General features: G+C 41.1%; 1 protein-coding gene across 20 annotated transcripts in view; it reads left to right on the forward strand.

Annotated features, from left to right (window-relative positions):
* The window catches only part of LOC141393706 (uncharacterized), a 101338-nt gene that overhangs the window by 69375 nt on the left and 14391 nt on the right, over window positions 1-17572 (forward strand). For 12 of the 20 annotated variants that reach the window (XM_073967075.1, XM_073967077.1, XM_073967072.1 and 9 more), the window contains 4 exons: window positions 6867-7652; window positions 13489-13608; window positions 13669-14228; window positions 14293-15316. In XM_073967075.1, the coding sequence (XP_073823176.1) occupies window positions 6867-7652; window positions 13489-13608; window positions 13669-14228; window positions 14293-15316 (2490 nt within the window). The remainder of the gene's footprint in view (window positions 1-6866; window positions 7653-13488; window positions 13609-13668; window positions 14229-14292; window positions 15317-17572) is intronic. The other 8 variants (XM_073967082.1, XM_073967090.1, XM_073967091.1 and 5 more) reach the window with 1 other exon arrangement.

Raw genomic sequence — 17572 nt, forward strand, 5'->3', positions numbered from 1 at the left:
GGTCGTTCCTTTTGTCAGGATTTTGTGTGATCGTCGTTTACCAGCACTCACGTGCGTAGTGATGTTCATTTTTCTTTTCCATCGTGAATAAGGCAGCAGTCATTTCATTTCAGTTCAAATTCAAAACACTTTGATCCGCCGGGATCAACAGCGACCTATATATTTCGTTCTTCTAGGTAACTTCTTCTACTAGTGTTCTTTAAATATTCCGCCTAAAAGTAGGCCCATCATATTATCTTTCACTGACACATTCCGCAATAATAATGTTAAATTTGAAGTATAGATGGCAGTAAATATACAGTGAATTTTCAAGATCTTCTTGCCGTTTCACCAAGGCATTGCAGATCATCCAATATATGTGTGTAACTTTGATTACCTCTTTTGTTCCAATGAAAACACTTTCCGATTCCACATACTTACTTACTTACTTAGCTGGCCTTTTACAGAACATTTGTTCCATAAGCCGAACTAAGAAAAAATCTCCAATCCTCTTTGTTTGCTGCTGTATTTTCCCAATCTGGGATATGTAGCTTACTGATATCTCGTTTCACTTGTTCGCTCCAACGAAGCTTTGGCCTTCCATATCTGCGAGAACCTCCATGCGGCCCGTATTTATACGCCTTTTTAGCGGGTTCATCATCACTCATTCTTATAACATGGCCTAGCCATCGCAATCGTTGTATCTCGATTTGTTCAACTACATTGATGTCATTGTATAGTTGGTACAGCTCGTTGTTCATACGACGCCGATATTCGCCGTCAACACAGATTGGCCCGTAGATCTTTCGAAGAATTTTTCTCTCGAACACACCAAGCACTGCCTTATCTGCTTGAGCAAGTACCCATGCTTCGGAACCATACATTAGCACGGGTAGTATCAGTGTTTTGTTAAGTGTTACTTTTGTTTGGCGAGAGGTGGCTTTATTCCTAAACTGCTTACTCAGCCCAAAGTAGCATCTGTTAGGCAACACTATTCTTCTTCGTATTTCACAACTGATGTTATTTGTTGTGTTTACGGAGGTGCCGAGGTAGACGAAGTCTTTTACTACCTCAATATTATAGGAACCAACTTTCACAGTCGGTCCGAGCTCAATGGACGCATTGCGCGTCGAGACCATCAACTTGGTCTTCTCACCGTTTACCGCCAGACCCACTTTAGCAGATTCTCCTTCGACCTTTATGAAGGTAACAGTTACTTCTTTTACTGATCGGCCCATGATGTCTATATCATCAGCATAAGCAAGTAACATGTGGCTATTGGTGTAGATTGTGCCACTTCTTTTGACGTTTGCCTCTCGTATAACCTTTTCTAGCAGGATGTTTGGTACCAAACTCTTCGGAGAGGTTCTTTCCTATTTTAACTGAGGACCTCGTGTCAGTTAAAGTCATTTTACAAAGCCGGATGAGCTTTGCGGGGATACCAAATTCAGACATGGCTTGGAATACCTTTGAACGCAGCGGGCTGTCGAAGGCTGCTTTATAATCGACCAAAAGGTGGTAGGTGTCGATCTGCATCTCTTGGGTCTTCTCCAGGATTTGCCGCAGGGTAAATATCTGGTCAATGGTGGACTTGCCAGGTCTAAAGCCGCATTGGTATGGTCCAATTATCTCGTTGACCATAGGCTTTAGTCGTTCGCACAATATCCCTGACACGATCTTGTAGGCAATAGGGAGTAGACTTATGCCCCTATAGTTAGAGCATACAGTCTTATCACCCTTCTTGTGGACTGGACATAGGATGCTCACGTTCCAATCGTCGGGTACGCGTTCTTCCTGCCAGATGGTGCTAACTAGCTGATGAATACACCTTATCAGCGTGTCGCCTCCGGTTTTGAACAGCTCGGCTGGTAAGCCATCGGCCCCTGCTGCATTATTATTCTTCAGCCGATTTATTGCTGTCTTTACCTCATCTTGGCTGGGCGGTATACATTCAATACCATCTTCTGGGATTGGGACTGTGGTATCTTCGTCGTCTTCGCTGCTATTGGATACCAACAGATTTGAAAAATGTTCTTTCCATATCCTGAATACACTATCTTAACGAAGTTATGTCATATTATCTTTCACTGACAAAGTCCACAGTAGTAATATAAAAGTTGAGTTATAGATGGCGTTGCAGCTATAGTAAAATTTCAAAACCTTTTTGCCGTTTCACAGTCGGATTTCCTAAGTCCATGCAAATACTGAAATGATTGTTAATAAACTACATCAATCATGTTATTGCTTCCCGAATCAAGATCAAGATACAATATCCAAATGCACTTACTTACTTATCACAAAGTTATGGCTCTAATTTGCCAGCTACCCTTAACTACGTTATTGTTCCTAGACTAGACTCTTTTCGCATGGAAAACCAGCTACGGATATTTGTACGGTCAGTTGAAAATTTTGTGTGACCCACTCAAGGTCCGAGGAGAAAATAAGGACACAACAGTTGCTCTTCTAGACTTTCATGTTAGTACGACTATAAAACGGAAAAGGAAACTCTTCCGATAACTCTCGACGTCTTCTTTATGGTTATTCCTTTTGCCAGAACTTTGTGTGATTGTCGTGTATTGGCACTAACTTTAGGTTTTATGAAGTACACTTTTGCATGACCCCCACAATAAATTGGCAAGGTCTGAGAAGAAAATATTGACACAACAGTAAATGTCATGCTCTTGTAGTCTATCCAACACATCTCTCGAAGAACTTCCGGTAGTACGACTCTAAAACAGAACAGTTAACTCTTCCGATACCTGTATGTGATCGTCATGTGTCTGCATTCACTTGAGTTATTCGGGTATGTTCTGATACACGCTTCACCTCTCACTTCACGCCTCAAGCATCTTGTTTTATGGACGGACTCTTCATTTTGAATACCCTAATGAATCTTAGCCCAAAGAAATTCGCCAACAAAATGCTTGAAGCGTGAAGTGAAAGGTGAAGTGAGTATCAGAACATACCCGGTTGTGACGTTCGCTTTTCTTTTTCGTCGTTTATAATCCAACTGACCATGTTGAAGATTGCATCCCCCTTTCCAACATATATATTTTTAGGAAATGAACTCTTTTATATTTCTGTCAAAAATTCTCTATATTCGAATTATGGAGTAACGTACGCTAAAGTGCATAAATAGTTGACCTTCAATATTCTAGGTAATTCTTTATAACCAGAATATTGAAATAATAAATCCTGAATTTATTATGCTGATATTCCGCCTAAAACTATGCTATTATCTTTCCCCATCAACTCGCCCAACAATAATGTTTGTAATTTGAAATAATTAATTGCCATCTAATAATCTAATAAATCTTAGGTTTCCATTCTTCTCAATCTAGTGTCAGCTCCTCAGATACGACGACCTCTGTAGGAAGGTCATTGCATTTATTGACAGAAATAAATCTATCCTATCAAAGTGGGTGTTAACATATACTTCGTAATTGTGAGGCAGCCTCCAAATTCCATCGTCGCCTAATTGAAGCCTGATGTCAAGACAAGACCCAATAATCACTGTTTCTCTTTGTCGAATTCTCTCCACTACGTAAAGCCACACAGCATTTAAAAATTTCATCATTTTTGGTCAAGGTGGGTGATAGTCTATTGGCTAATCACCTTATATTCCGGGTGTTCGTACCATCTGTTGAGAACATTTGGTGACTTCCCATCATAAATTTTCAATGTACGCGGAGAAAATATCGACACAATAGTATATCATGATGTTCTAATCCATCCACTATATCTCTCTCGTCGACAGGCTTTCATGGCAGTATGACAGAAAACAAAAGTATTGCAATACCTTTCGACGGCTGCTTCCAGTCCATGTGGCCAGGACTAGGTGATCGTCGTGTGTCGGCACTCACTTGCTTTTTAGTGACGTTCGCTTTTCTGGTAGTTCGAACGAGTTTGAATTCGAATCGTCTTTGGGAAACAGGTCATGACATTAGTGTCTACGCTAAGTAATCTTTTAAGTAATATATATAATTATATAAACGATCTATAGAAGATCTCCTAACTCTAACTTTTGAAACCTATTGACGGTCTTCTAACTAGATACCAAAAAAACGTGTTCAATCTCTAGAAAAGCCATAGTAGATCTTTCGGCTACTGAAGACCTCAATTGAAAGCTTTAAAATTTTAAGAGGGTTGGGGTTTTTTGTTTGGAATGACGACTTCTATTTTGTTTTTCAAAATAGTCAGGCCTAATCCCATAGTCGTTGTTTTAATATTTTATTAAAACAACTTTAATTTATTAGTGGGAAAAAAATTTGGCGATGTTTACCAAGGGGTAAGGCAGGGAAGACTATAGTTTCAGATCTCGCCACAGATCTTCATCAGTTCCCTTGTTTCTTGTTTTTCAACAAGAAACTTTTTATAGCTGAAAATCTGAATTGCTTCAGTGTCCCCCTTCTGATGAATTATGAGAAAAATTGGTTTTGGAATCTGCTATAGAAGTAATTAATAATTATGACATAAAGATGGCGTCCGAAAAATCTTTTACATATGTTCCTGAGCCTAAGAGTCAATAACTTTCATTTAAAAACCTTTGGATGTTAAGCAGCATCCCGAATTTGTTGGCTTATTCCCATATTTACAACATCTTCTACTTTATATAAACGATCTATAGAATGTCCAATATCTCTAGCTTCTGAAACCTATGAACGGTCTTCTACCCAAATACCAGGGAATATCTTGAATATTCAGCAAATCCATAGTAGGTTTTCTGCCTGCTAAAGATCACAAAAGAAAATCTTAAACTGTAACTATTAAAATCTGGTTTGCTTCAGTACCCTCTGATCACGATGTATATTCAGAAGTAATGGGTTTTGAAATCTGCTAAAGACTTAATGAATAAATATGTACTGAAGATGGTGTCCGAGTGATTTTGCCCTTTTTGTCGATCTTAACAGTGGTTAAGCAGCACAATGAATTGTTGGGTTTTGAGAACTGTAAAAGCCTTCGAACTAACTGAAAGTAGGTGGTGCCATTGTATGGAATCTGCACCAAAACTTGGAGCTATGTAACTAGACAAATATTAAAATAAAATATTCAAAATCACTAGAGTTGGGCAATATAGTTTCCAGAGCGTATAGATCTTTCGTTCCTTTTCCCCAATGGAACTAGTGCCTTCATATAGTTCCAATATGACCGATGCATTTCAATGAATCTTTTTATTTCGTCGAGAATCTATACCAACACCTCCAATATTTCCTTCCAGGCGACCTCAAGTGTTTACTCTCTCTCGAAAATTTGGATACCCAAATTTTAAAGAAGAAGAGAAGGGCATACTTAAGCTAAGATACCCGTTTATGTCACATGAGCTCCCAGCATCATAAACCCTGCATATATGCCATGAATTCGTTGAAGGAAGTCTAACTTCTCCATCTAGCTGTCAATAAATATTCCAAACTTTACAGTCATAGAGCCATCTTCCGTATCAACATTGCTTCTTCTAAACAGCATTGACTTTGATCAGACATAAAATTATATCTTCGGCAGTGATATCTACAATTCTTTGTTGCTGGAATAATTATCTCAAATTTTACGATGGAAAATTTTCGAATTGTGTTCCCATGAGACTTCAAATTTCCAGGCATTTTTATTTTATTTTATTTACATATAGATGGCTCTAATCATCTCAGTTGAACAGGATATGGATAGTCACAAAGCGGGATGTTGGCTTAGCTAACTTAGCAAAGACATTCACCGCCACCCAATCACATAATATGCGATCGACCAATCTGTGGGAAGTCGCAACGAGGTAGTTGCCTAAAGAATATGTGTCTAGACTACAACCAACATTACCTACCCAGGTCATGAGTATGGCGAGAATAATTTAAGCCTCCAAAGCTTTTGAAAATCATGAATCTGAAAGTGGAGAAACAAATGTATAGCCAGTTAAAGCACATTTAGACTATACCTTTATGTGATGAAAAGGTATCTTACCTCGACTCACACAAATCGAAATAGAGCCGTTATCACGATTATGAACACAAGGCTAATTGTACTTTAAACACCGGCAATCGTTTATTTCCGATTCATTACAATTAGCAAAGACAACCACTACATAGCAACTACAGGGTGTACGTTCGATTACACTATTGATGATCACAACAAGATTAAGGTGAAAATTTGTTTGAGTCTTGAATATCAATTCCCATCCGCTAGATGGCATGTTAAAGAATATTATTTGAAGCCATAAAAGCTGTAGAATATTAAAACGTTTTCACACTGTCTTTCGCTCTATATATACATACTTAGATGCATCTCTATCCCTCTCACTAAATGCTTTTTATCTTTAATTTTCATACCCTTGACCTTCATACGTCTACTACCTCGTTAAGCATCGTTTCAAATCTTCTACTGCATTCTTTCATACCCTTGTTTCTTTTTTATCCAGTAGAACCACAGTGAAGTAGAAATTTCCTCATGAATCCCTGTTGCGATTTCAAAGTTCTTGGTGATTGTGTAAGGTTCCACTACATCCATCTACCACAGCTAAAATTTATCGAATTAACTCCAACAAATAATTAATTTTAATCTCTAATTTCACTAATTTCCAACTACACAATTCTCTTTTCTCTTTCTTTCTCTCTAATCAATCTTAACCCTCAAACGAACTTCTTTTTCAACAATTAAAAAAACAAAAACCTTTGAAAGCATTAAAAGCTATTAAATTACGTAGATCACTCTACTATTTTGCCAACTAAATACCTAAAACGAAAGTACGAAAGTAGAAACTTTTCTAATCAATAAAAATCTCAAAATGAACTGAACAATAAAAAAATTAAAATCGAACAACAAGAAATGATTAAAATCATAAATGACAAATACGTCAAGACAGAAAAAGCACTAAGAATACCACACAACTTTCGCTACCAAAACAGGTCAACAGGAGCAGCAACACCAGAGACAACAGCTAATCTCAGGCCAACCACGGCGTCTTAGTGCTCAGGAAATCCTGTTGCAAGATCTCAAAGATCATCAGCGGATACTGGATGAGGGCCTGAAATCTACAACCTTGATTATTAAAACCATGCGTTCAGCCACCGAATTTGATGAGGCCATGCGCAGACTAAGCATAGCCTCCATAGAGGCACAAGCTGCCACACAACCCAACAAGCTAATGTTACGTTCAAATAGCTATCAAGAACCATCCAACACATCAGCACTGGAATTCCAAGATCCCCTGGAAAATACCCCTCAACATTTACAGCTATACAAATCAACCAGCTTTTCATCAAATTCCTCATGGTCCACAATTGATTCAAGGAAATATTCTCTGGATTCTCGTAAAACATCTACCGATTCGGGGGCATCATTTCAGCGTCATGGTTCAGGACCACGGCTGAGTTTCTTGGGTAATGAAGAAATTCCAGTAAGTCAACAATTGCAAAGGTTGCGCCTCATCTATGATGCGGCAACCATCTCCCAAGGACACGATGAAGGCGAAGAAGACAGTGCCGATGAAGAGGTGAAAAGTTATTTCCGTGGTCATGGTGATAGCGATAGTGGTGGTGGTACCCAGGAAAGTTCTTCGTATGAGGATGATTTTGCTCTGGAACATTCACACAGTTGGAGTCGCTTGAAGGCCAAGAAAACCATATGGAAAATTGATACCGACAATAGTGGTGTAGTGGAGTCCGGAGCTGTTAAAACGTTGACGAAAACAGGTAAATGAGTTTAATTTTTGAGAAAAAATATTTTGTATTTTTGTCTTTGTTGTATGTAGACGACGATTTTCCAAGTTCTGTTAAAGTAGATCATCTTATAAGCGTTCAAAATTCTCCATTAAAATTTGTTAAGCTACATTTTCACTTAATAATCACAATCACTGGGCAGGCATAACACCCAACCCTAACCTCACAAAAGGCATCCCAAATTCTGCACATAATTATACCCATACATGAATACATCTAAGAAGAATGCCCATGGAGAGGTTATAAACACACTTAGTTATCTCACATGTGGTAAGCAAACAAGCTACACATCCTTATCAGTCGGCAGCCTAGATTATACCTCGGAATCTAACTCAAACCTACTACATGTGGTGATTGAATAATGTTTTCTCATGAAAATAGATTGCTGTTTAACTCAAATGGGATGTTCCCCGGCCTTGGAATCGTAACGTAACTTGCTAAACACTGTTCAACTTTCGATTTCCAATGATTCCAGATGTAGATGGCAGTGAAACGATTCAAGAATCCAAGATGAAAGCTAAACTGGCCATTTTGACTTAACTTCTTGATAGGTCTCTTGTATATCTTCCTTGGCCGACTTGGCTTCGACTTTGCTCACGCTGGCCTCTCTTGAGTTGTGCTTGCAGACCCTTGATTGACAGGTTCGTGTTTGTTGTTGCTATACCTCTGCATCGTGAATGTCATTACCTTTGCAACAACACTTCTTTTCACGGCACAAGTAACTGCAGAACGCTTTTGGGCATTATGATTAAGTAATTATCCTTTCGTTTAGCTCCTCGTTTTCTTGTAGCGTACGTTCGAATTGAGAGCTCAATCTCTGATTTATTTATTTCCACTCTGAGTTTGGAATCGTCGCCTAAAGTACTTCTTGCTTAAGCAATATCTTATAAAAAAGGTTCTGCCGTTCTTTATTCTTTTATATTTTTTTATATTTCGTTCTATCGTCGGATTAATGGTGATGAATCGCATTAGAAGAACCTCAGGTCCGGGCGACAGAACGAAATAGACAAATCGAAAGAAATTTCCGGGTACGGCATTCACACTGTACCTTTGTACTGCCTCCGGAATTGCATTGTTGTGAATGCTATTGAAGGCTGCCTCAAGTTCTGACTTGTACCTTTGGACCTCTCTCTCTCTCCCGGTTCACGAAGACCTCTCCTGACGTGCTTGGTTCTCACGGCGGCAACACCGAAGCAGGTATTGCATCAAACATCTTGTTTGGCTGGTGTCGTGAGGAGACCCCCTTATGTAGTCGGCCTTCTGGCAGGTTTGGATATTCTTCCACTACTTAGGGCTAACATTTTCATGCCATACTGGCGCCGCATAACTTAACACAGACCGGTCAATTGTTTTGTAATAGGTCAACAAGGTTTCTTTGTCAGCACCCCAAGTTCTGCCGGCCAATGACTGGAAAATCATGTTCCCACTTCTGATCTTGTCGCAAATAGCTGTAGCCTGCGAGGACAACTTATACGTGCTATCGAAGGTTAAAACCCAATATCTTCGGAATCAGCACACAATCGACTAATACGAATATGTTGAGGGGAAGCCTCAATTCAGCCTTCCAGGTGGTGAACAGTGCGGCAGAGGATTTAGCGGCGTATATTTTTATATTCCTCAAATAGCAGAACTGCATTATGTCAGCTATTTAGACCTTTTAGGAACCAACACTCACGATCACCCGCATACAATACGATTTTTTCGTCGATCGTACGGCCGTGATTGGTTAATTCTCTGAACCCTTGCCAATCCGACTTTCCATTATTCAAATAAGTACGTAATTCATGATCATGGTCTTTAAAACGCTTGCGGGGACGTCACGATTTGGAGTATTTATTTTTTTCGGCATTCAAGTATATATTCACTGAGCTCTTGATGTCAAGGAAGACCTCTTGATGTCTTCTACAGGCAGAAGAAGACCTCTTAAGGTCTTCGACAGACAGAAGAACGTCGATTGAGGTCTTTTACAGACAAAATAAGGTTTCTTGAGGTCTTCCATAGACCGAAGAAATCTTCATCAAGCGGCCTTCTGTATACGGAAAACCTCGTCAAGAGTCTTCTATTGATAGAAGATTTCGTCACGAGGTCTTTGTATATAAAAAAGCTAGTCAAGATTTCTTGTGTCTATAGAAGACCTCGTCAATAGGTCTAAAAAAGATCTCCTTATGTAGTGTTGAATCTATAGAAGCCCTCGTAATGGGGGCTTATATGAAGTTCTCGTCAAGAGGTATTCTGAAATAGAAGACCTCTTTAGGAGGTCGTCTGTCTGTAGAAGACTTCGTTAAGATGTCTCCTGTCTATAGAAGTCCTCGTGAAGAGGTCTTCTGTCTATAGAAGTCCTCGTCTATAGGTCTTCTGTCTTTAGAAGTTCTCGTTAAGATGTCTTCTGTCAAAAAAAGACCTCGTTAAGAGGACTTTTGTGTTTAGAAGACCTGGTCAAGGGGTCTTTCGTCGATAGAAGACTTCGCCAAGACCTCAAAATGGGGTCTTCTGTCTATAAACAATCTCTCCTTAGAAGGCTCTTATATACATATAACAGTCCTCGTCAAGATATAGAAGAGCTCGTTGTGGGGTCTTCCGTCTAAAGAAGACCTTGTTGTGGCGTGTTCTGTCTATAGAAGTCCTTCGCAAGAAGTCTTCAGACTATAGAAGACCTCGTAGTGGAGTCTTCTGTCTAAAGGAGATCCCGTAGTGGGGTCTTCTGTCTGCAGAAGACCTTCGCAAGAGTTCTTCTGTCTATTGAAGTCCTCGTAGTGGGGTTTCTGTCTTTAGAAGACCTCGTTGTGGGGTTTTCTGTCTATAGAAGACCCCGTTGTGGGGCCTTCTGTCTATAGAAGACCTCGTTGTGGGGTCTTCTGTCTATAGAATACATCGTTGTGGGGTCTTCTGTCTATAGAAAACCTCGCTGTGGGGTCTTCTGGCTATAGAAGTCCTTCGCAAGAAGTATTCTCGTTGTGGGGCCTTCTGTTTATAGAAGATTTCGGAGTGGGGTCTTCTGTCTATAGAAGACCTCTTTGTGGAGTCTTCTGTCTATAGAAGACCTCGCTATGGGGTCTTCTGTCTATAAAAGACCTCGCTGTGGGCTCTTCTGTCTATAGAAGACCTCGCTGTGGGCTCTTCTGTCTATAGGAGACCTCGCTGCGGGTTCTTCTGTCTATAGAAGACCTCTTTGTGGGGTCTTCTGCCTATAGAAAACCTCTTTGTGGGGTCTTCTCTCTATAGAAGACCTCTTTTTGGGGTCTTCTGTCTATAGAAGACCTCTTTGTGGGGTCTTCTGTCTATAGAAGACCTCTTTGTGGGGTCTTCTGTCTATAGAAGACCTCTTTGTGGGGTCTTATGTCTATAGAAGACCTCTTTGTGGGGTCTTCTGTCTATAGAAGACCTCTTTGTGGGGTCTTCTGTCTTTGGAAGACCTCTTTGTGGGGTCTTCTGTCTATAGAAGACCTCTTTGTGGGGTCTTATGTCTATAGAAGACCTCTATGTGAGGTCTTCTGTCTATAGAAGACCTCTTTGTGGGGTCTTCTGTCTTTAGAAGACCTCTTTGTGGGGTCTTCTGTTTATAGAAGACCTCTTTTTGGGGCCTTATCTCTAAAGAAGACCTCTTTGTGGGGTCTTCTGTCTATAGAAGACCCCTTTGTGGAGTCTTCTGTCTATAGAAGACCTCGCTGTGGGGTCTTCTGTCTATAAAAGACCTCGCTGTGGGCTCTTCTGTCTATAGAAGACCTCGCTGTGGGCTCTTCTGTCTATAGAAGACCTCGCTGCGGGTTCTTCTGTCTATAGAAGACCTCTTTGTGGGGTCTTCTGCCTATAGAAAACCTCTTTGTGGGGTCTTCTCTCTATAGAAGACCTCTTTGTGGGGTTTTCTCTCTATAGAAGACATCTTTGTGGGGTCTTCTGTCTATAGAAGACCTCTTTGTGGGGACTTCAGTCCATAGAAGACCTCTTTGTGGGGTCTTCTGTCTATAGAAGACCTCGTAGTGGGGTGCTCTGTCTTTAGAAGACCTCGTTGTGGGTTCTTCTGTCTATGGAAGACCTCGTTGTGGGGTCTTCTGTCTATAAAAGACCTCGTTGCGGGGTCTTCTGTCTATAGAAGACCTAGTAGTGGGTCTCCTGTCTATAGAGGACCTCGTAGTTGGGTGTTCTGTCTTTAGAAGACCTCGTTGTGGGGTCATCTGTCTATAGAATACCTCGTTGTGGGGTCTTCTGTCTATAGAAAACCTCGTAGTTGGGTCTACTGTCTATAGAAGTCCTTCGCTAGAAGTCTTCTGTCTATAGAAGACCTCGTATTGGGATGCTCTGTCTATAGAAGACTTCTTGTGGGATCTTCTGCATATAGAAGTTCTTCGCAAGCGGTCTTCTGTCTATAGAAGACCTCGAACTGGGGTCTTCTGTCTATAGAAGTCCTTCGCAAAAAGTTTTCTGTCTATAGAAGACCTCGTAGTGGGGTGCTCTGTCTATAGAAGAGTTGGTTGTTGGATCTTCTGCATATAGAAGTTCTTCGCAAGAGGTCTTCTGTCTATAGAAGACTTCGTAGTGGGGTGTTCTGTCTTTAGAAGACCTCGTTGTGGGGTCTCCTGTCTACAGAAGTCCTTCGCAAGAAGTCTTCTGTCTATAGAAGACCTCGTAGTGGAGTCTTCTGTCTATAGAGGCCCCGCTATGGGGTCTTCTATCTATAGAAGTCCTTCGCAAGAAGTCGTCTGAATATAGAATACCTCGTAGTGGGATACTCTGTCTATAGAAGACTTCGTTGTGGGATCTTCTGCATATAGAAGTTCTTCGCAAGCGGTCTTCTGTCTATAGAAGACTTCGTAGTGGGTTGTTCTGCCTTTAGAAGACCTCGTTGTGGGTTGTTCTGTCTTTAGAAGACCTCGTTGTGGGGTCTTCTGTCTATGGAAGACCTCGTTGTGGGGTCTTCTGTCTATAGAAGACCTCGTTGCGGGGTCTTCTGTCTATAGAAGACCTCGTTGTGGGGTCTTCTGTCTATAGAAAACCTCGCTGTGGAGTCTTTTGTCTATAGAAGACCACGGTTTGGAATCTTCTGTCTATAGAAGACCTCATTCTGGGATCTTCTGTCTAAAAAAGAACTCATTGTGTGGTGTTCTGTCTATAGAAGGCCCCCATATATCTATAGAAGTCCTCGTCAAAAGATCTTCTGTTAATAAAATACCTCGTTATGGGGTCTTCTGCCTATAAACAGAAATTGACTATAAACGAAACAATTGGGGATATAGGACAAGCGCAAAATAGTAGCCAGTCCAGGGATCTAAGGTTTATTATACCCTCAGCTTTATGGCTAAAGAGAGACCAAGAGGTCGTTTTTTGTCCTCAGAAGACGAAAAAGGTCTTCTGTCGTCCGTAGGAGACCCCACGAGCTGTTCTGTTGGTCATAGAAAGATGTTTTCTGTCAGACTCCGTCAAGAGTCTTCTGTAGATGGAAGACTTCGTCAAAAGGTCTTTTGTCTATAGCAGACATCGCAAGAGATCTTCTGTTTGTAGAATACCTCGTAAATAGGTCTTCTTTCTATAGAAGTCCTCGTCAAGAAATCTTGTGTCCTGTTGTGGGGTCTTCTGCCTATAGAAGTCCTCGTCAAGCGGTCTTCTGTCTATAGAAGACCTCATTAAGACGTCTTCCGTGTATAGAATACCTCGTCCAAAAAGACACCACAATCCCTCATACAACAACTTACCACATTCATAAATTTCTTACAGACCCAAAAAATTTCTTCACACTCCATGAAAACTTTGTGTGTACAGTACCGGTCAATTCAACAACCTCTAACCAAATTACATTTTTTTCCAACACTTGCAGATCTACCCACCTCCAATGTGATGAGTATTAAATTACATTCACCACAGGCAACAACGGAAGTCCCCACAGCGGTAAAAGTTGTGCCACCAGTAGCAAAGCCAAGAACCGTTAACAGCAGTGGTAAGTAAAATGAAACCATAACATATTATTCACCTCTTAACTTCTCTCTCTTTCTTGTAGTTGTTTCTGAAACCAAATCCACCACAAAACCCTATCAATCGAGTCTACCCACCAAAGACTCGCTGAAAATTATCAAAGAAGCCCGTGGAGCCCGTCAACTACGAGAACATGAACTCTCCTATTTTGGCATAGAAGCATCAAAATTGGAACAAGAAAAATTAAGAGGAAAATACCCGCAGCTGTCATCTGCTAGCCGCAACTCGCCCAAACGTTCTTTGCCGCTGAGAAGGTTAAGCGAAGAAATGTCTGGTAGACAGGGGGAGAACGAGAGATCCACTCCCAGTAAATGGCAATTGGAACATGATAAACCGGATTTGCTGAAACATAATCCTCCTCCACCACAACATCGAGAGGATCCATCGAACATTAAGCCCACAGAAAGGACATCTTTGAAAAAGAAGGCCGAACTGGACGAGGAAGAGGAACATCTCTATGAAAATATTGCCAATGAAATTACGCCCGTTTTTAAGGTAAAGGAGGTGTATGATAGGAAATTGGATTTACAGCGGGATGCCATGATTTTGAGTGAAATGAATGAAAGTGCTGATCAAACTTTGAGGGTAAGTGAGCGATAACATCAAATGGTGACAAGAGATTTTTAAGGTTATGTTTTCTTTCTCCCAGGAACTCTCCGATGAAGCTTCCCTAAAGGATCGCAAACGTCGTTCTCTGCAGAGACGCAACTCCAAACCACTCGAAACCATTGATGAGAAGGCCATAACGGAAAAGATCTCCGACACCTGTATAGCCGTCAAGGTGGCACGTGGCACCTTAGCCTCTGAGGCCAAGAAATCAACACGCCATTCCACACCATCGCCAAACCGCATGAATGCAACCACAACAACAACCACCACAAGGGAACGCACCTCCTCCCAATCTTCCGTAGAATGTTGTCCTCGAGCCAGATCCCGTTCTTTGTCCAGTGAAAAGGAATATGACAACGTAAAGGCAGCCACAAAGTCCACACGTTCTACGCAAATGATGAAACATAAATCCCATAGACCCCAAACGGAGCGACGTTCCAGTTCCTTGGATTCTCAACGCTCCTATCACTCCCAATATTCCTCGGGAGAGGAACAGCACCAACATCAACAGTTGCGTAACAGTTTACGTCGTGAGGATCGTTCTCGGGCAAAAACCAAACGTACTTCCAATTCTTCTTCTTCCTCTGCGGCACTTAATCGGCAAGATGCAAAACCTTCAAAATCCACCTCCTCCTCTTCCACCACCACCACACACGGTGAGTTCAAACGTTCATCCAGTACCACACGTTCTTCAACCCACAAAGAACGTGTTGAGTGCAACAAGGATAATGTCAATGGACTTGCCACCACATCCCTATCCACACCGAAACGTGAAGCCCTACAACGTGAACCCCACCACACATCATCACTGCAGCGCGGTAGTGCAATCAGTTCAAGCGGTCGCCGTCATCGTGATGAGTTGCGTGACTCGCAACGTTTAAAACGTGCAACAGCTTCAGGTAAATCTTCTGAAAAACAGGAAAGTAATGGAAAACACGCTTCCGCATCACGTTTGTCACGCGATGATGAACGCAACAATTCAATGCGCTCCTCATCGCATCGTTTGGAACGCGGCACCGCCAGCGCCGCCGACAAGGAAAAGGAGAAGTTATCAAGATCAAAGGGTAAGTTGAGGATTATAATATGTTTTGATATAGACCACTTGACACCCTACACCAATACACACGCATGTCAGAAGCGAAAAACATTTTGGAATATAGGGTAATGCAAAAAACCTGTTGTGGGGTCTAAGGATTATTATTGATACTTTAATATTATTATTATACTTTGATAGAAGAAAAAAAATTGTTTTAGGAGTCTTCTATCGTCTATAGATGACCTCAACAGGTATTTTTTCGTCCAGAGAAGACCTAAAGTGGTCTTATGTTGTCTATAGGAAACCTTTAGAGGTCTTATGGCGTTCACAAGGTATTCTGTCGTCCATAGAAGACCTCAAGAAGTCTTGTGTCGTCTCAAGAGGTCTTCTGTCGTCCACAAAAGACTTCAAGAGGTATTCCGTCGTCCATAGAAAATCTAAGAGGAAGAAGACATCTTCCGGTCTTCTATAGGGAAAATACCTCTTGAGGTCTTCCAAAGACAAACGAAGACTTGATGAAGTATTCTATAGTAGAAGACCTCTTAAGTTATGGAAGAAGAAAAAATTTTGTTTTAGGGGTCTTCTATCGTCTATAGATGACCTCAACAGGTAATTTTTCGTCCAGAGAAGACCTAAAGAGGACTTATGTTGTCTATAGAAAACCTTAAGAGGTCTTATGGCGATCACAAGGTATTCTGTCGTCCATAAAAGAGCTCAATAAGTCTTCTGTCGTCTCAAGAGGTCTTCTGTCATCCATAAAAGACTTCAAGGGGTATTCCGACGTCGATAGAAGACCAAAGAGGAAGAAGACCTCTTCCGTTGTACTATAGGCAAATTACCTCTTGAGGTCTTTTAAAGACAAACAAACCTGTTGAGGTATTCTATAGTAGAAGAACTCTTAAGTTATTATATGAAAGAATACCCCTTGAGGTTTTAATAGGGAGACGTAGCCCTCCTCAGGACTTATATATACAGAAGAAGACTTCTTGAGGTATTTTATAAGCAGAAGAAAACCTCTTGAAATTTCCATATCCAGTAGATGACCTCTTGTGGTCTTCTATATGCAGAAGAAGACCTCTTGAGGTACTCTATAGTCAGAAAACCTCCTGAGGACTTCTATAGGTCTTCTTTTGTGGTCTTCTCTAGACAGAAGAAGAAGACTATATAAGACCTGTCTAAGATGACCTTGGCTAGTGGTCTTCTTCCTATAGAAGATCTCGACCAGAGGTCTTTTGTCTATAGAAGACCCCGTCAAGAGGTCTTATCTCTATAAAAGACTTCGTCAAAAGGTCTTCTCTCCATAGAAGACCGCATTAAGAGGTGTTCCATCTATTGAAGACCGTTTCAGGAAGTCTTTTCTCCATAGAAGACCAAAGAAGACCTCGCTAAGAGGTCTTCTCTCTATAGAAGGCCTCGTTAAGAGATTTTCTGTCTAAAGACAGCCAAGTCCAGAGATCCCCGGTAGTTAAGAGGTCATCTGCCTGTTGAAGACCTCGTCAAGAAGTCTTTTGTCAATGGAAGACCTCGTTAAGCGGTCTTCTGCTATAGAAGACCTCGTAGAGAGTTCTTCTGTCTACTGAAGTCCTTGTCAAGAGGCGTTCTGTATATGGAAGACCTCTTTAAGAGAGTTCTTCTGTGTAGAGAAAACCACATCAAGAGGTCTTCCATGTACGGAAGACCCCATCAAGAGGTCTTGTGTGCAGAGAAGACCTCATCAAGAGGTCTTGTGTGCAGAGAAGACCTCATCAAGAGGTCTTCTGTGTAGAGAAAACCACATCAAGAGGTCTTCTATGTAGGAAAGACCTCATCAAGAGGTCTTCAGTGTAGAGATGACCTCATCAAGGGGCCTTCTGTCTATAGAAGACCTGGTCAAGGGGTCTTCTGTGTATAGAAGACCTCGTCAAGAGGTTTTCTTTCTATAGAAGACCTCGTCAAGGGGTCTTCTGTGTATAGAAGACCTCGTCAAGAGGTTTTCTTTTTATAGAAGACCTCGTCAAGGGGTCTTCTGTGTATAGAAGACCTCGTCAAGAGGTTTTCTTTCTATAGAAGACCTCGTCAAGGGGTCTTCTGTGTATAGAAGACCTCGTCAAAAGGTTTTCTTTCTATAGAAGACCTCGTCAAGGGGTTTTCTTTCTATAGAAGACCTCGTCAAGGGGTATTCTGTGTATAGAAGACCTCGTCAAGAGGTTTTCTTTCTATAGAAGGCCTCGTCAAGGGGTCTTTTGTGTATAGAAGACCTCGTCAAGAGGTTTTCTTTTTATAGAAGACCTCGTCAAGGGGTCTC

Source organism: Musca autumnalis, unplaced genomic scaffold (genome assembly GCF_047663935.1).
Source record: "Musca autumnalis isolate F117 unplaced genomic scaffold, ASM4766393v1 scaffold_2, whole genome shotgun sequence".
Lineage (NCBI taxonomy): Eukaryota > Metazoa > Arthropoda > Insecta > Diptera > Muscidae > Musca > Musca autumnalis.